Below are 20,097 nucleotides of genomic sequence, written 5' to 3' on the forward strand. Positions count from 1 at the left end.
TTCATTTGATGCCCTGAATCTGGACAAAATTTCACAAATCGGTCAACGTTTGGGTGGTGCTAAACTCGTTGGAAGTTTATAAGGAAAATGTATGCAGAAACATCCAAAACAGTGATTTGCAGTTGGACGGCACAATTTACGATCAAGAACCATGATACTCATTCAGATCTTGTAGAATAAATACAGAATGTTATGCTGAAAACCGCGAGAAGATTAGAGTTTATTGCAAAGATATTAGCATTTTACTGGAGTGTTGTAGGGTGAATTGTTTTCTTTCAAAGGTAAAAAGAAGCAGTGCTGCAAACCCCACTTTCAGAAATGCTATTAACTTAGCCGACGGCTAATCTCTTCTGCATAACATTCCTGTATTAAATTCTTCAAGATCTGAAAATGGAGTATCAGTGTAGTTCTTCATCATAAGTTGTCAGCTACAACTGCAATCTGTGTTTTTTGGATGTTTTCGGATATTTCCATAAGGAACATCCAACGAGCTTAGTGGCATAGCCGATCAACCTTGATTTTGCTGAAATTACAATCAGAGCTATCAAGACATCAAGCATAGAACGATGAACAATAAGGCAACCCATCAAAAAATAGAGAAAAGTTTTTCCCATACTAATTTGAGCCACCATATATATTTGGTTTTTGCAGTTTTGACAAAATCGCAATTTATCCCTAAAGGTCCCCTCTTGGGGGAAAAATAGCAAAAAAATTCAAAAAGCAAAAAAAATAATGCTGTTCAGCTACTTAATGCGATTTGATTCCTTTTGTTTTTTTTAAAATAAAAGGCCCCAAATCTCACCTTGCTTTCATATTTCTTTTTGTTCTGTTCCATTTCCAATAGCCAAAATTGATTAATTTAAATCTACTATGTACAATCACTGTTATCGCTCAAAAAGCCATATAGAAATCAGCATAATAGGTTTATCCAGGGAAGTACAGTTGGCGCGTATAATCTTTCACGGCAATCCACATTGCCGTCGTCATTTCATCCTAGCTCTAATGCGTTAATTTCATTGATGGATTAATAGTCAGTTTTAGTCATTGGCAATTACACAGAAGAAACGTCTGATTTCCCCATACAATTCATAAAACAAGAAAAAAAAAAGAACACTAATAACAAAAATTCAGTATTTAAAATATGTCTGTTTCTGCCAGCTGATAAAAAGTGCATGAATTGAAAACAAAACCAGATGATAAGAGTTAAGTTTTCATTTCATTACCATCATACTGACTCGATCCCTGATTCTGTTTTTCGCTCGGTTATTCAGAGTCGAGAGTCAGCTTGACCTGACCAGGTTTAAAACCGAAAACGACATAAAAGATAAATATTTTAATTAGAAGATAAAGATTGTCGCTGTGCGGAACATCTTTTGCGAGGATAGAATGCTAATACTATCGACAGACATGATTTCCGCGCAATGATTTTCGTATCACGCTGTACGCGTATAGTGACAAGATGACACACATCTTTTCTTTCTCTACCGTTGTATCTATTTGACAGCCATTATGAAACTGATTCTACCACTTTCTCAAAACTATAATTTTCATCAAAATGTATAGAAATACATAATCACTGTTACTATATTTTTATGAGTATTACACAATATTTATCACATTTTTGAATAAATTGTGAAAATTCGCGTCAAAGCAAGTTCAAATTTCGCATCGACATGAAAACATCATAGTTTTCCAATTCTTGCATATAGGTATTTTAGCAGAAATATACGAGTTCTTGCAAAATATTCCGGCAGGGCAATTTTTTCTGCGGACGTTAATCACTCTATTCTATGGTTTGGGGTTGAATTCAGTGCAAACGACACTGATCGTTTAATTCATTTGGACATTTTTAAGGATAAATCCAACTCCGTTCAATTGAGTCATAGATCCAATTTTGAATGTTTCCAAAACAACGGTACAAAACATTCTTCCCAGAGCCTATTATATAGAGTTGCGCAAGAGGATCTTCTTTAACACTTATTCTGAATGATCCTCTGTTATGGCTGACCAATGCAAAGATCTTGACTCAACCTCAATTATTTGACAGTTCACAGAGCTTGTTTACAGGGTGTTGGAAATTAAAATCGATCAGCTGGAAATAGAAATTCCGTAATTTTCGTTTCAAAATCATTTTGATCCGAATATTTCTGAAAGTGATAATGCTTTGATTCTACCTGGTAAATCCACCACAGCAGACTTCAATATTCTTAATTATTCGCAAAACAGTTTTTCCGGAAGCTGCTCCAGAGACTAAGTCCCCTGAAACAATGCTCTGTGAACTGTCCTTCTCGTCATCATGCACTGGTCTATTGTGTTTTGCAACTTTCATTTTTTGTTCAACCATTCAAGGTGATATCACGAGAGTGTTCACTTTCAAAGCTTTTTAATTCGATAACCCAAGTCACCCACAGAGTACAAACACGTGAGTTTCTTGTTGCTACTTTCGTATTGGGGGGTGGTATGAAGTTTTTGAAACTGATTCTAGAACAAATCTAATACATTTCAATTCATGCGTTTTAATTCGCCATAATAATCATCATCAGTATAATCATCAGTTCAATAGGAAGATTTGGCTTCACTTTTTGCGTAACTATATATAATAGACTCTGATTCTTCCCATATAAAAAAGTATATAGATGTTAACTAATGACAAATCAAAGATCCCGCATCCTTGCCAATCCCCAGACCTCATTCCAATTTAAAACCTATGGGATCCTTGCACAAATGTTTTCAGAAATTGGCATGGGATACAGAACTAAAACCATTGAAAAGGAGCATAGTGTAATCTTCCTAATCTGCCAAGCTTTATGGAAAGAAAAGAAGGCAGGGTGACAAATTCGGTATTTTTCAGTGCAAAACGACAATAAACCCTTTGGCTACCTCCTAATACCTAAAAATCCAGCTTACGGAGAAACACGTTTACTCATTAATGGGTACTTTTTTCGTTTGCTATCTCTGTCTCTCTCTGCTGAGGTAAATTTACCCATTTTGGGAGAATAAAGTGGACTCATACTCATTTAAATGACAGTAAATCCAATTTATTCTTTAAAATGCAAATTAATTCTGCAGAGAGAAAGACGATAGCACCCGAAAAGTAACTCAATGAGTAAAAGGATTTTGTCAAAGATGGCTGAATCGTAATCTATGGCAAATTGGAATAATTCCTAGTAGATGTATTCATCTTGTTGGGGTGTCGAGAAAGTGTCTAATGCAACGTACACACCGGTCAAGCAGTTTGTGGCGAGCGTGTTCCGCCCCAAGAAAACACTTCGGTTGCCAAAGCTTTGTTTGAACGTATTGTGAAGTTGTTCAAACATAACCATTTGACAGTTGACAGCTCGGTTGGGCATTAATAAACGGTTTGATTTTGGTTTGAGTTGTCCGGGGGGCGGGAGTCCAAGTGATGTCTGTCGAACAGCGTTTTGGTATTTGTAATGAAGCTGTAACAAACCCTCATATATTTTCGATAGTTGGTGCTCAATTTGGGACTGCCCAAAAAATTCCGTCCATCGTTTTCAGCATTTTCAACCCCTCCTCCTGTCATGAAACTGTCACAAAATTCATTGACTCCTCCCCTGCATGCCTGTACGTAAAAGCGTGTGTCATTTTATTTTATGGCGATTATTTTGGTTTTTCTTTTCGTACACTATTTTTATACAACATAACGTGAGTTATGTAATCCTTAACAGTTTGAATACGTTTTTTTAAAAATGCAAGTTGTTCCTAAAAATGCTTTCAGCATTATTTTTTCTTGTGGATGGACGTCACATAAAGACGAACCCCCTCTCTCCCCTGTCACAAATCAATGTCACAAAACTCGCCCTTCCCCCCTAAAACCTTGGACGTAATTTTTGAACGGTTCCTTGGTGCCTTCGGTCGTTCGTGTGTGATGTGGTGATTGGTCGAATAACCCATTTGTTCGTGCCGCTGTTGAGTAAAACTTGATGGATGTTTAGAATATACGAGAGAGAATTGGAGCCGTCAATGTTATTAGAGCTAAAATCTGCCAGATCAAATCAAGGCACGTATGCCAATGCCTTATCGTCAATATTCAACCAATCTGGTTCAATAAGCATATGCGCATCATGTAAATCAATTTTTCTTGAATACGCGATGCTCAAGGTACTCCAAAACGTTCTGGAGTTCAGCTCACGGCATCTACCAGATCAATCAAGGCTTTGGCCAATGTCTTCATCGTCGGTAAACACCCAATCTGGTTCAATAAGCATATACGCATCATGCAAATTCATTTTTCTTGAATACGGGATGCTCAAGGTGCTCCAAAAAGTTCTGGAGTTCCGCCCACGGTATCTATCAGCTCAATCAAGACTTTTGCAATATCCTTATCGTCCATATTAACCCAAGCTGGTTCAATAAGCATATACGCACTGGCATGCAAGCCCAATTTGTTTGAACGTGTGTGAAGTTGTTCGAACAACCATTTGACAGTTGGCGGCTCGGTTGGAAAAAATTAAAACGGTTTGATTTTGGTTTCAGTTGTCGGAGGTGGTGTCAAGGTTCGCCGAACATGTTCGAGCATTTATAGTGAAGTTGCACAAACCCCTATATATTTTTTGATGGTCGGTGCTCAAGTTGTCGCTCTGGTCGTTCGTGTGTGATATTGTTGGTCGAATAAATAGGAATAAATTGATTGTTCGTGCCGCTGTTGGTAAAACTTGATGGATGTTTGAATAAACGAGAGGTGGAGTCAATGTTGGTCAAACTGCTTGACCGTGTGTACGTTCCATTAAAAAGACGGAGGTGTGCATCGGGAAAAGACGGTAACGCAGTGTCACCGCGTCGATGCACACCTTCGTTATTTTAACGCTGCATGCACCTTGCGCTGAAAATACGCTACGTGGGTATAGGGTCTAAATGTGCGAAAATATCTTATATTTTCCAAGTAAATACATATCCAGCTTTTTATTATAGCCACGGATCAACTATGGTAGCAATTTTGACACATGCTGTGTACAGATTTTATAGTGGAATCTTAGTTGCCTTGGCAGCCCCCGAATGTTTGCCTTGTCAAACAAATTTTTGTTTTGGGTTGAGATTGAATATTCTTCTATTTTCTTACAATTATATTTGAGTCTAATATATATTTTTTCATTATTTCAGATGGATTAATTTATTGAACAAACATGAATTGCCAGTTAAGTATGCAGCTATTAGGCCGTATACGCCGAATGTGTACAAATAGTTGGCGATAATTTTTGCATTTGCCGTATCCTTTGCCATTTTTCCGGAAGTCATCTGGTGGCTCCGACAGTTCGAAAGTGCCGGAGCGGCAGAGCGGATATTACTATTAAAACATAAAAATTCACATAAATATACAATGCTGTTTAACAGTTTGAAGTGTGCGTTACGTGGATTTGCTAAACATGTTAGACCCACATTTGAAAATTTGTGTTATGTTTATAGTTTATCATGGGAAATAGTTACCTGAGGAATGATGCATTCTGGGGAGTAGTTTTTAGAGAAATGGGACTCTGGGGAATGGTAACGTTACAGAACCGTCTCAGTGCGAACGCCAAGTATTCAGTCCGATTAGTTTGATGCACCAGTAGGGGAAGGTGGGTAGACTTGATTCCCCGGGAGACTTGATCACCCCCTGTTTTATCGAAGACTAAAGTAGTTTTGTTCTAGCGTATTTTTTAGTATTGATCCTCTGGACAAATGACCTTTATGTGGTGAGTTATTTTTTGGATTGACAACCTTATTTATTCTGCAGGGCGGTTTGTATGTTTTGACCTTCCAAAAGATTTTTTTATTGGCCAAGCAAAATTTGAACAACTTTCATAACAATGACCAAATGCTTTCATTATTTCACAGCACAAAGTCATAAATATGCTTAATGATCTGTACTGATGAAAATGTTAACATTCCATCAAAGTTTTAGGATATTTGGATTTGAAGTTATTGCCTCAATATGGGGACACTTGATCCCCCATTAGTCACCCATACAAAAATTTGGCGAAAAAATTCAAAAAAATATAAATCTATTCTCAGACTCCTATTTTTTTTGTAAATTTGACAGATTTGATGAAGGGTTGTCAGGAAAAATGATTTATTACGTAGATATCATAAAATGGGGATCAAGTCTCCCCAATTTTTAAAATTGCATTTGCTGTCAAATTCAATAACAAAAATCGTTCACGTATACGCACAGCAATTCGAAAATTCCGCGTATTTTGAAGGAAAAATATTTAAAAAACCTGAGGGCACCTTTCTAATTTTATCAAAGCAAGTTCTTGGAGAGGGATCAATTTCCCCCGAATATTTGAAAAGTCGATTTTTGACAGCACTCCAAAAAATCGATTGTGTATCAATAACAACAATAATTTAAGGACTGTCATGCATCAGGAAAGTTAAATATTATATTTCTTAGAGAGTCTGTGTGGAAAATGCGTATGTTTATTCATTTTTGGCTGTGATACATCGGAAATCAGAAAAGGGGATCAAGTCTACCCAGTCTCCCCTACTAACTATCGAGCAATATTTGGACTGATCAAGTCCTAGCTATTTGCGGTTGTCAAATAATGACAAAAATATTTAGGTGAATTTGGATTAATGGAGCTGGAAGTGGATCGCATTCCTAAAAATACGTACACTTAGTGTACGAAAGAGAGTAAAAAAATCATTCACTGTCGGCGGATGCATGCTTGAAACCAGGGTCATCTATAGCAGAATGATACACTATGTTTCATGAAAGTAGATGGCCGAAAAGATTTCACGTCAAGAAAATTGTGTATTTAATTAATATTTTTTCACTCAACTAGCAAATAAACTCTAATTTAACCCGCCAAAAGGCCAAAGTCGAACCAAAACCAGTCGTCTGAATCAGCTCGTTTTGCGTTGAGATTCACAATGCCACCCAAGTTCCTTCGTTGATGGCCTGCTTTCGATATAAGTTAGAGAGCCATATTTCAGTTTTGGTTCCAGTTTCTGGACACCAAAGGCTCCTGAATGACGGGCCGTGGGCGTTTCTTTCAACGTGATGACTAGTAACATCCGTAATGCTTGTTTGGATACAAAATCCCAAAATCGGTGTTTCGTGAGCGAGCACGATAAACGTTGGACTGGAGTGGTAGTTCCATTGTAGATCGACCTCGAGTACACCATTACACAGTACCAGTCGGACCGTTTCATGCTGCGCCTTTCGCTTCAACACAGTCAGGGTATCAGCAATGGTCCCAGTTCCGGATTTGCTCGGACTGTGAAAGCATACAGGGCCCTCCTTAGCCGTGCGGTAAGATGCGCGGCTACAAAGCAAGACCATGCTGAGGGTGGCTGGGTTCGATTCCCGGTGCCGGTCTAGGCAATTTTCGGATTGGAAAGCGTCTCGACTTCCCTGGGCATAAAAGTATCATCGTGTTAGCCTCATGATATACGAATGCAGAAATGGTAACTTGGCTTAGAAACCTCGCAGTTAATAACTGTGGAAGTGCTAATTGAACACTAAGCTGCGAGGCGGCAATGTCCCAGTGGAGGATGTAATGCCAATGAAGAAGAAGAAGAAGAAGAAGAAGAAGAAGAAGAAGAAGAAGTGAAAGCATACACCTTGATTTTTCAAATAAACCAATATATCTGAAATTTTTGAATAATTATTAGTAGGTACCAATTGCATCAGCAGTTTTCAGGATTTCAAACAAATTCAAAAACATGTGTCAAGTGACAGATGAATTTTTAGCACAAATTCACGGCTACCAAGATTGACCCAAGGATCAAACCATAAAATCTGTACACAGCTTATGTCAAATTTGAAGCAACACCGTAGATTTATAGCTTGCATAAAAACCTGGATAGGTACCTATTTCGAATATATCTTCTTCCCATTTGTCAATTTGCAGAAAATCGCAAACTGAACGTAAATTTAATGTGTAATGTGTAAATAATTGATTTTTCTATATTTACAAGAGTTTTGGTATAATAAACATGCAACTAATGATAAGAAAATAGTAAATCCTTAACATAGTGGTTTGTTTAGTTCACGCAAGTAGTATTATGGAATAAAGAAGCTAAGATGAATTAGTGTAATATTTATCTGCAGATGAAAATGATTAACTATTATTTTCTAAATTCATAAGGCAACATTCTCGAAAGGAGTAGTTACTTATATTTAACATAGGTTTACCACACACTATTTCCAATCGAACCTTGGATTCGGCTGACTATTACAGCTTTAAGAATTCTTTTGGAAAGTTTAGCGTGTGTGGAATTCTTCGATTCTTATACAGGTATTAGTTAAATATTTTCCTGCATGTTGAATAAGTAGGACTTGATGCAAAACAGAACTGTCCATTTTAATATAACAATTTGTTGATTTTTAATGTGACAGAATTTTGTTCTTGAGGAGTGTTGTGGGGAACAGGGTTGGGAAAAATCAAATTTTCAAAAAATCAAGGATGATCAAACTCACCAGCGATCTTACTTTTAAATTATCAAGTGATAAAAACTCGCCAGCGATCAAGAATCGTTTGAAAATCGTATCTTGATTTGAAGCACTTACCGTTACATTTTGAACACTTTTTCCTTACTACCATGAAACCATAACGCCAAATAGAAGATATAACGGGACTGTTGACAATTAGCTGATCATAGTAAAGATTAATGTTTGAATGAAAATTCTGTGTTTATTATCGTTTGAGTACATAATCTGAGAAGTTGTCGCCGTCGACAACTCGCCTACTGTTTTCACGTGAGAAGTTTTCACATGAAAATTGCAATAATTATCGTCTGACAATGATTCAGCACAACACTGGTGGGGAGATTTGTTGCTCCATGTAACTCGATGAACTTGCCCGGGCAATAAATACAACAAATTATAACAGTTTTTAAGAAAATTGAAAAACCGAACAAATCATGAGTGTCAATTTCAGTTGTGAAAGATCTCTTATATTCGGGAATCCGTTAGGGCGGTCAGCTCTTTCAATCCTAGAAAATAGAATTTAAATATTAGCTAAATGGGTCTGTGCAACATATAAACTTTGAGAGGAAATAGATATTTGACGTTCGTTTATTTGTTTGAACCTTCATGAGTGCCAATATTCCCAATGAATCAAAGCCTACATTGATTAAAAGAAGTAAATATCGAACGTCAGAAAGGAACTCACGAGGCCACCATTATCGAGCGCAAAAGAAACCTAAACTCCAGGGAACCCGGATAAAAAATATCATTAAAATATCATAAGTTTTATTGTTACAACACCATGTAAAACATAATTTTTACCATTGAATATAATGGAATTTTGACAATAAAATCACATGAGAAATAATGGTTTTCCACGATAAAATGAATGGTAAATGGGACTTTTACAATTAAAAAGGGGGGTTGTTATGTATCTTTACAATAAAAAAATCGAAAAATTTCCATACAAAATTCGGAGCAAAACAATTGATTTTACGGTACTTCAATGGGATGATTTCGAGCGACAAAACAATAGAAAACATTGTGTTTTAAATGTTTTCAATTACTGTTTCTATTGTTTTACAATAGAAATACAACAGGATTTATAATACATTATACTCCAATATTACAATAAAAATACAATACAATTAATTGTTTTACAAATTATTTTATTTTCCTTCGGTTGTTTAGCATATCTTTAGACGAATCTAGCGCACTATTTCCAAAGTTAAGTGGGTTGCCTGTATCTGGAGAAAAATCCAACATCGGTTTAAAAAGCGTACTAACTTTGTTCCGAATAGACAATACATATAGATATAAACCTGTGAAAAATGTAAATTATTAGAAAAAATACGTCGAGAAGAAAATAAAAAAATACCTGCATCATTTCTTATGATCCCGTTGGTGAGATTGGCCAATGGTAGCCACTGAACGATCTTGAATCAGTGACCAGCAAGCAGCAGTATTTTATTTATCATAAGCTTCATTTCTGTAAAGGAACAAGGATACATGTTACCAGGCATGTCATCAGGTATTATGATGATAAAATTTTCATTTATTTTTTGTCCGGGATGAACCACTGCGTTCATTATGTACATTGAACTTTTGTAGTACATATTGTCAGTTTCGCTGGTAACAAAACGCGCCGATCACTTTTTAAGCACCTTTAAAATCGTCGCCAATATCATTATTTTCAATCTGTGGTAGTTCAAAGTCAAATTATGAAAATATGCATGAAAAATAGTATTGCTTTTTGCATTGAAACTTTTCGTTTCGTCACTGAAATCATTGACACTTGTCTTCAGCGACTGCTTCCGCGATAGAGCATTTACACATTTTATTCACTCATACATCTATATTACTGTCAAAATGTGCATTTGACAATTAAATTTTCTGCTAAAAGCTCTATTTTTTGACACCGGTGCACTCACACAACCAATCGACATCAGTTGTCAAAAACCAGGAATACCAACTTGACAACAATCACCTTGTCGCCGAGTCTGGCGCTGGGTGCTAGGCGCGGAAACCCAAAGGTGGGAATAAAATTTTGGGGCTTATGCGCAATACTAAATTTCGGGAAATAATGTGATTATTGAAATCAAACAATTTTGTTCACAGTTGATCTGACAGATCCTATGGCCATTTTTGCTGGCGTCGATTTCGGCGACGATTTGCTTTGCGACGATTTCAAATCGTCGCGGCCGATAAGGTGGGAAATTGATAATATAAGATTACGATTACCGGTGGTGAGTATAAACCGTTTGTCAGCGCAGTATAATTACTTGACACGTTACCGGTCGCTACTAAACGCGCTGCTAAAACAGTAGCGCAGCTGACAGGTGACCAAATTGACCAAATAACAGCGCTACTATTTGATGAACTATCAAACGTCGAACGTCACCGATACGGAATGCAGCCATAAAAATGATAACCGAAAATACCGAAAATAGTGACCGATGCGAAAAAGAGTGACTCATCTAAAATTGCAGTACAGTGAGGGTGAACAAAATACTCGCGCCTAGTAATAATGCTCTAACGCGCTTCAACACTTCAGATGCTTACCACGGTACAGAAGCCATAGTGATCTACCGCTTGCCCAGCAGCAGAAACTGTAATGAAAAAGACACTTTCTACACCATACAGTTTCATTATTTTCATCTCTTCACTAATTATAAACAAAACTGTACACGCTCAAATGAATCCAGCCATTCTCGAGTAAAATGATAAGCAAAAGTTTTTGTTCCCTTTCATTTTTTCAAATCAAATTTGTATTGCATAACATTTCTAGACCTGCAACAAGACCTGCAATATGAAAATATATACTTGAGAATCGGTATAACATTTTTATTTATTTAACAAACAAAGCTATTGTAATTTTATTGTTTTCAATTGTTATTTCATCAATATAATAAATCCATGAAATATTCCAAAATTATATTAATTCAATAACATTAGACGGATTTCCAGATCATCCAAACCGAATACTTTTAAAATTTGTTTAGTTTTTGGATGAGCAATACTAAATATAAGCGAACAACAAAAATATAATAGAATATATCGGAAACATTTAAATATATTGTTATTTTAACGTACGTACAATAAAGATCTTTTACAACCGTGAACATTTTACAATAAGCATACAATAGTTTGTATTGTTTACCACACAATCTATTGTATTTCAATGGGTTATGTCATACAATTTACTGTAAATTTTTATCCGGGAATTCTCAAGAACATTAGAACATGTGATAATAACATCTCGGGTACTTTTTCAAAACGGCGTATGTCGCAAATTGTAAACAAACCCGTTTTCAACAGCATATGACATCAAATTCATCTAAAAATGTGTATATCTTCAAAGCTACATGAAAATGTGTTTTTAAAAATGTAAATCAATTTTTTGCAAAACGGTGTAACATCATTGTTGAAAATATTGCACATACACCGCTTAGCAGAAAATGTACTTTAAAAAGTTTTTTCGAACAACCAAATAGTTTGAAACGTGCGTCTGCTTGTACTTTTTCATCACTGATTTCAAAATTAAGCATGTTGTTTGAATATTCTGATTTTCGTTAAAAAAAAACATTTTACGTTGTTTTTCTGCAGCAAATGTTGTTACGTCGTGTTGTAAGTGTTGCAATTTTTTGTCGCATGTGCGTGAAACGTTTCAACTTGACGCAACATTTCGACGTATCAACAATGCAGCGTACGGAGCAGCGTAATATTTCGACGAAAGTAGCATGACCTCGGCCATGCTGACGTATCAAAACGACGTATGTGATTTATCTGTTGCAGAACGTTGTAACATATATTTTTATCAAAATAACTTAAATGTTCACACGCAGTGCAGATTTCAGGGTCAGTGAAGATGAACCTTTTCATAATGTATCGTTGAGGTGTATTCAATTGCAATAAAAATGATTAGTTTCTAAATAGGAATAAAAATGAAATCTGAAAACTTTCAAGCTCATTTTCTCAGCTTGATCAAAATGTTACATACGCCGATTTGAAAAAGTTCCCGAGACATATCCAATTTGAGTCTCGCGATTTGAACTCCATTTACTCATCTTCAACTAGAAGCTCTAGATCTCCCACTAACTTGAAGACTGTAATCGTCTTGAAGGGATAATATTAAACGCACAAATGTGGGTGGCTCAAATTAGTATGGGAAAAACTTTTTTCATTTTTTTTTATGGGCCGCCCTCTTATTCGGCTCTATTTGATGCCATGATGCTCTGGACAAAATTTCAGCCAAATCGGTCAACGTTTGGGCGGTGCTAAACTCGTTGGAAGTTTATATGCAAAAATGTACGCAGAAACATCCAAAAACAGTGAATTGCAGTTGGACGTCACAACTTACGATGAAGAACTATGATACTCATTCAGATCTTGTAGAATTTAATACAAAATTTTATGCAGAAAACCGCGAGAAGATTAGAGTTTGCTTGGCTAAGTTATTAGCATTTCTCTGAAGTGGTTTTTGAGCAAATTTCCTTTTCTTTACCTTTGAAAAGAAATAAATTCACCCCTACAACACTCCAGTAAAATACTAATATCTTTGTCTAATAAACTCTAATCTTCTCGCGGTTTTCAGCATAACATTCTGTATTAAATTCTACAAGAACTGAGTGAGTATCATGCTTCTTGATCGTAAATTGTGCCGTCCAACTGCAAATCTGTTCTTGGATGTTTCTGCATACATTTTTCCATATAAACTTCCAACGAGTTTAGCACCACCCAATCGTTGAGCGATTTGGCTGAAATTTTGTCCAGATCATCAGGGCATCAAATAGAACCGAATAAGAGGGCGGCCCATCTAAAAAAATGAAAAAAGTTTTTCACACATGCAAACTTTATTCGCCAATTAGTATCAGTTATAACCAAGCTACTGACATCCTATTGTTTGGCTCATCGCCAGATCGTAGCCAGGATGTCCCGGGCACTATTTTTTTCATATTGCTTTTCAATTATGAAAACGGCCTATGTCTCTAGATGATAATGACACCGCGCTTGTCACAAGCTCTGTTATAACCCTCAAAACTTTCGTTGGAAACAATTCAATACTAAATTTTCAAAACGACTTATCTGCTTTTGTAAACAAAGATTCAAACGTAGATTTGTCGAATCTGAGAGCACTCCCACGCAAACTAATACCGTCAAACGGTAGCCGAAGTCTTCATTAGAGATGTCGTAAAATCTCGATTAATCGATTAGTAACTAATCGATTACTCTCGATTCTTATCGATTATTGAATCGATTAATCGTTGGGTAGTAATCGATTAAAAATTAATCGATTATCACAACGATGAATCGATTAATCGAAGTAATCGCATAATTTGCGACATCCTTATGATGTCGTAAAATCCCGATTAATCGATTAGTAACTAATCGATTACTGTTGATTCTTCTCGATTATTGAATCGATTAGTCGTTGGGTAAAAATCGATTCAAAATTAATCGATTATCACAACGATTAATCGATTAATCGAAATAATCGATTAATTTGCGACATCTCTACACTGATAATAATTGTGTCGTAAAATCATCAACGCATACATGTTTATCATTACTATGCATCGAATCAGTATCTCTAACTATGATATCTTTCAAAACAACCACAGTATAGTTATCATAACTATGTATTGTTTACTATTTGTACTATTGCGCATAGTAACTTTAACTGCGCAGCGTTTTTACGAAAAAATAAATTCTATCCTGCCGTTTAGCAATTTTGACAAAGTCACGGGTAGAGTTTTCACCGTTGCCACGAGTCATTTGCTGCTCCGATATAGAAAATGTCGAAAGATCATCGGGTTTCGGACATTGTTAATGGAACCAATGAATAAATCTTACTGGTGAGTTAATAGTTAAACGGTTGAAAACACAGAGATAATAAGCCTCAAATTCTAACGATATCTACAGGATACTTTGGGAACTGTTTTTATTGCAACATCGGCGAGCTTCCTTATATGAGATTATTTAATCTGGAACACTGAAACTCTTCTGCCGCATATGATGTAAAGGTAAGTTTATTTGATAAATATAAAGAAACAGTGAAGATTTGATAATTATTATATTATTGCAGGAAAATGTTTTGCGTTTACCACTTTCCCAGCCATCCACACAAAAACGCTCGCCAAACTTTTCCCCGCCCGTAATCGGATCAAAACCTTCCGAACGAATGCCGCTGCTGCCGCTTAAGAAATCCAAAGGACCTCATTGCCCCGGAGCACAACGAGTTTGTTTTTTTGCCGTAGCGTAAATTTAAAACGAAATCCAGCAGTTTCGTTTCCCCAGTCGTGTGCATTATCCGGAAAACGAATTTTATGAAAAGATATCCTTACGATGACGTTGAAAAATAATAATTCAATACAAATCGGACTTAAAATTTGTTGTTTTTTTCACTTATACCTGTTTCATCAATAGTAAACCGCGTAACATATTCACAGTTAAATTTACTATGTGCAACATCACCAGCACGTAGTAGAATTGACAATAACATAGTCTAATCTATTACCTCTCATATCTTGATAATGCATAGTAAAATTAACCACAAGCACAGTTGAAGTAAATACGAGCTGCGTTCTGCACAAATTAAGTGGTAAAATGTTTTTAATTTTACCCTCAATATGGTGAACGTTACTATGCCGTTGCTATCAGTGTAGTCTTCATCTATGTGTTGATGGTGTTGGTTTGCGTGGGAGTGTTCTCAGATTCGACAAATCGACGTTTGAATCTTTGTTTACAAAAGCAGATAAGTCGTTTTGAAAATTTGGTATTGAATTAAGCGAGAAATGCTTTAGCCAAGCAAGCCTTATTTGGCACAGCCAAGGGCTCCGTACGACTGTCATTGGCGAGCAAAGTTCGTGTACTCTGCATCGAAGCTTAGAACCGGTGTTAGGGCGCAATAGTTAATGGGAGCATACACCCGATTCTTTTTTACACAGGGGATGCGTTCCGTGTAAAAAAAAGTTTTCAATTCAATATTTAAGAATCCGTGTAAAAAAGTTTTATGATTTCTCGACGAATCATGCAAAATGGAGAAACTTTGCAAACATTTTGTATGGGATTTTTTTACACGGCTCCCCCTGGGCACAGCAGAGTGTGATTGATTCACACTCTATAGGGCACTCTTCTTCTTCTTCTTCTTTCTGTTTGGGTGGTGCTTTCTTTTGTGCACACACCCACCTACCTGGACTGGCATCGCAGGCCATATGTCCCAGGGGGAGAAGGTGGAGCACTGAATCCCTACCCCAACATGTGCGACATCTGGATTTGGTTCTAAACTGTAAACAACAGTGTTAATTCTCTACCACCTTTTTGTTATGGCGAGGCAATTTTTATGCACACTTTTGTTTTCGATATTTTATCAAAATTAAATACTCAATCATGCAGCAATATAACGATGTGGTATGCTTGAGATACCTGCTTGATTATAGGAACTCGAAAAAGAATTTATTTGCAGTAACTAACCGAATATAAAGATGTTCACATTAACGATTGCGCCCTAACACCGGTTCTAAGCTTCGATGCAGAGTACACGAGCTTTGTTCGCCAGTGACAGGCGTATGAGGCCCTTGATATGTCCATCTTATTTCTATTTATACTCCTGTGGAGTTCACAATTATTTGCTCTCTTCTTTATCGACTTTTCTGTTTTTGTGTCAGGAGACTTACAGTTATTACTTGTTCATATTAATGTCCCCAGACTTTCGTATTCGTTTATAGTCATATAGACTTTGTCCCTTTTTATAACTAAAGGATGTGGACGGGGTGGGGATCGAACCCATGACCATCTGATTTAGAGTCAGATGTGTAGAAAACTACTCTACAGACCCCCCCCCTCTATAGGGCACTGCACGTAAAAATCTGTTTCTTTTTCGTTCTTCATACATTTTGACATTTACTGGCCTTGTTGTTTTCAAATTTCTTTGCAGCGCGAAAGAGACAAAGTAGCCCGTGCAGTGCCCTATATGGTCATACACTAATTACGTAAGCACTTTAGGGGGGGAGGGGGGTCAACCATTTTCTTACGCTCCATATAATTAAAAATTGATTATCCGCCCAGCCCGTTGTTTGGGGCATAGAGTGTGATGTTCTCGCTAATAAACAATGTATGCTCGCTTGACTATGTGGATATACAACAGTAAAGCACATGTGAAGATTGGACAAATTAAGCATCCGAAAGATATTCAATTTGCAAAAAGGAGAGCTAACCGCGGTGGAGGTTGGTACTCGGATTCTGATGGCTTTTTCGCAAACGTGACCTTAAGTGGTGTTGTGTAGGGGTTATCACGCCTATCTAGAGAGTAGGAGGTTGAGGGTTCGAGCAGGAACTAATAACCGGGACATCGGAGTCCCGAAGAACCGATTTAAAATTCATGCAACCCAGATGAGCTGACGAGACCAGCACCGCCAGAGGCGCTAGTGTATTTTACTCAAATTATGGTAAATTTATTTGAAAGTGTTTGCTGTGAGTTTTGACAGATTCCTCACGTCACGTTTTATTTACGTTTTCTGTCCAAAGCTGTCCAATTGTTTTTGTTGTTTAAAGTAAAAACTGCAATCCATACGGCCATCTCAAGCAAGTATATCAACCTTTCTTAATCTGCCTGATTTGCGCCAGGCTGTTCAATGTTAATTCTATATGGCTTCAAAGCTAAAACTTAATTCAATTTCCGTAAACAAGGGCTACGCTTACTGACTCCTAATTGGGACCCAATATCAACCTGTGTTAATTTGTCTGACGATCTGCGATAGGATGGCAATATTTAAATTAGATCGCTAAAATTCCTACAAAGTTTTTTGTTATTATTTATTACTTCCACGCTAACAAAAATCACTAACAGCATTTCCGTTTTGTTCTCCTTGCAGATACAAAAGTAGCCGGGTCCGGTGCTAAGGTCAAGCGATCGCCGCCGTCCACAGAGTATATCGCCATCCACCTCAACGTTACTGCCCCGCGTGGTCCTGAACCGCATCGATCCCCATGAGTTTGAACGCATTCGAGTTTCGTACAAGGTTGCCATCCGAAGCACCCGCAGCAGTCGTACTAATAGCGGGGCTCATCCTGGCATGAACATGGGCCAAAAGATCAGTGGAGGTGTCAAAACGGTCAGCAGCCGTGACCAACCATCGCCCTTTATCCCGAAGATCCCACACGAACTGGCGGCGCACTTCCAGCGTCCGGCCCGACTTGATCTCCTGCTCGATATGCCACCGGCCGCTCGCGAAACGCCGATCAAATACTCCTGGAACTCGGAGGACCGCTCGCTCAATGTGTTTGTGAAGGAGGACGACAAGATGACATTCCACCGGCACCCGGTGGCACAGAGCACAGACTGCATACGGGGCAAGGTGGGCTTCACCAAGGGACTGCACGTGTGGGAAGTGTTCTGGTCGACGCGGCAGCGAGGTACGCATGCTGTGATCGGTGTTTCCACATCCGAGGCACCACTCCACTCCGTAGGTTATCAAAGTCTGGTCGGTTCGAACGACCAGAGTTGGGGCTGGGACTTGGGGCGCAATATGCTGTACCACAATTCGAAAACCTGCCCCGGCGTCACGTACCCAGCGATACTTCAGCCAGACGAGACCTTCCTAGTGCAGGACAAATTCCTAGTAGCGTTAGACATGGACGAGTTCGACATGATAGACCGCCTAGAGATTGTTCGCCAAGATGACAACTTTAAGCCACTGGTGCCCTCCGAGTCCGACCACCGCTGCCCTAGTTTGAACGGTTCGAAGTGGTGGTGCCAGTGTCATTGCTCTTCTTAATTTCGAAGGCTCACCACCGCCTCACCAACCAAAGCCTACATCGCTCTTCAACCAAGGCCCATAACAGCTCGATGCTGTCTTAGCAGTTTAATGAGCCCAACCTATGAACCTATCACCATACCCGTTGTTTATTTTTATCATGAAATAAGAAATACGTTCCACTTTATCCATCAATGTAACCAACAAATGCGAATGCATTTTTCAGACTCACTTTATTCCCCACACCCGTGGGGCTTATAAAGCCATTTTATGAGACAGATTCGAACAGCTGATCGAAATTTTGAGTGGAGGGCTCGGTCTTTGTTTTGGTAAATTTGCATGCAAACGATCATCATTTCGTCATCATCATCATCATTTCATTCCATTTTCGCAAATGTTCCTTGTAAAATGTAAATATTAGTGTTAGGTCTCCTGTCATTTGAGTTTTCTATAAAATGGCTTATTACCAGTCCAATTAAACTGGAGGAATCCGGCACACCGTCCCTACAAGTAGCCTGGTCGAACATTTCAAGTGGATAGACACTGTTTGTGTCATGTTCTACAACCGCAAAAATTGAAATAGAAATCTTAATAGAAAATGTTTAAGGGCTTTTGACTGGAGTTCTTACGTGAAAGCATTGCATATGGAACTTTTAAGTATCCGAAGAAAAATTATGTTTTTGAGAATGCCAGAATTCTTGCCCGAATCCCATAAAAAAACCTAGATGGAACTCCTACAGGATTCTTTTTGTATTTCTACTATATAGGGGAGGACGGGGGAAAGAAGAGCAGGCTAATTCCGAAACCTGGGAAAGTGGGCACTTGTTGATCAATTCCAAAACCTGTCTTGCGACGTATCAAACTTCATGATTTTGCAAAATTGGTCCATAGAAATGTGTTCTGAGGGAATTTAGTTCATATGGTCACATTCCGGAACGCCATGGAATGTCGATTCCCGGGGGGAAGTGACCACTTTATGATCAATACTAAAACCTGGCTTGCGACGTATCAAACTTTATGATTTTGTATTTGGGTATTTGGTCATTCTGTTCACATTACGGGGCGCTCTGGAATGCTGGTTTCCTGAAGGAAGTAGTCACTTTTTGTTCAATTCCGGAACCTGTCTTGCGACGTATCACACTGCTAGATTTTGTAGTCCATAGGAATGTGTTCCGAGGGAATTTGGTTCATATGGTCACATTCCGGAACACCCTGGAATGCTACTTCCCTGGGGGGAGTGGCCACTTTTTGATCATTACTGAAACCTGGCTTGCGACGTATCAAACTTCATGATTTTGTAAATCAAGTCCATGGGAATTTGTTCTGAGACTATTTGGTCATTCTGGTCACATTCCGGAATGCTGGTTCCCTGGGGGAAGTGACCACTTTTTGATCAATATTGAAATCTGGCTTGCGACGTATCAAACTTTATGATTTTGCAAAACAAGTCAAAAGGAATTTGTTCTGAGGGTATTTGGTCCATCTGGTCATATTCCGGGGCGCCCTGGAAAGTTGTTTCCCTGGGGAAGTGGCCGCTTTTTTATCAATTCCGAAACCTGTCTTGCGACATATCAAACTTCATGATTTTGCAAAACAAGTCCATAGGAATGTATTCTGAGAGTATTTGTTTCATCTGGTCACATTCCATATTCTTGTTTACGTACGAATCGCATTGGTTAATTGATAGCTTGCTTCAATGGTTGAAGGATTGGTTGCTTGATAGGATGGTTGTTCAATAGGATGGCTGCCTAATTCAGTTTATTGGTAGCTTGCTTGAATGGTTCATTAATTGTTTTGTTGGTTGCTTGAATGGTTTTTTTGTTGGTTGCTTGATTGGTTTGTTTGATTGGTAGCATGGTTGGATGGTTAGTTGCTTGATTGGTAGGTTGTTTGATTAGTTTGTTGCTTCATTGGTTGGTTGATAGGCTTGTG

General features: G+C 37.9%; 1 protein-coding gene and 2 long non-coding RNA genes across 3 annotated transcripts; 2 read left to right on the plus strand and 1 right to left on the minus strand.

Annotated features, from left to right (window-relative positions):
• Positions 1 to 9,592: 9,592 nt before the first annotated feature.
• On the minus strand, positions 9,593 to 11,092 carry LOC134203235 (uncharacterized). Its single transcript, XR_009977540.1, has 3 exons — positions 10,973 to 11,092; positions 9,789 to 9,899; positions 9,593 to 9,732 (listed from the first exon to the last, which is right to left on the minus strand). It is a non-coding gene; the product is annotated as an uncharacterized LOC134203235 (long non-coding RNA).
• A 2,847-nt stretch (positions 11,093 to 13,939) lies between these two features.
• On the plus strand, positions 13,940 to 14,784 carry LOC134203234 (uncharacterized). The gene is made up of 3 exons (XR_009977539.1): positions 13,940 to 14,265; positions 14,333 to 14,433; positions 14,496 to 14,784. It is a non-coding gene; the product is annotated as an uncharacterized LOC134203234 (long non-coding RNA).
• Positions 14,785 to 16,502: 1,718 nt separating this feature from the next.
• Positions 16,503 to 18,373, plus strand: LOC134203230 (protein gustavus-like). The gene is made up of 2 exons (XM_062678112.1): positions 16,503 to 16,523; positions 17,296 to 18,373. The coding sequence occupies exons 1-2, from the start codon at positions 16,503 to 16,505 to the stop codon at positions 18,184 to 18,186; spliced, it is 912 nt and encodes a 303-aa protein (XP_062534096.1). The 3' UTR covers positions 18,187 to 18,373.
• The last annotated feature ends 1,724 nt before the right edge of the window (positions 18,374 to 20,097 follow it).

The sequence above is a fragment of the Armigeres subalbatus genome, unplaced genomic scaffold (genome assembly GCF_024139115.2).
Source record: "Armigeres subalbatus isolate Guangzhou_Male unplaced genomic scaffold, GZ_Asu_2 Contig1706, whole genome shotgun sequence".
Classification (NCBI taxonomy): domain Eukaryota; kingdom Metazoa; phylum Arthropoda; class Insecta; order Diptera; family Culicidae; genus Armigeres; species Armigeres subalbatus.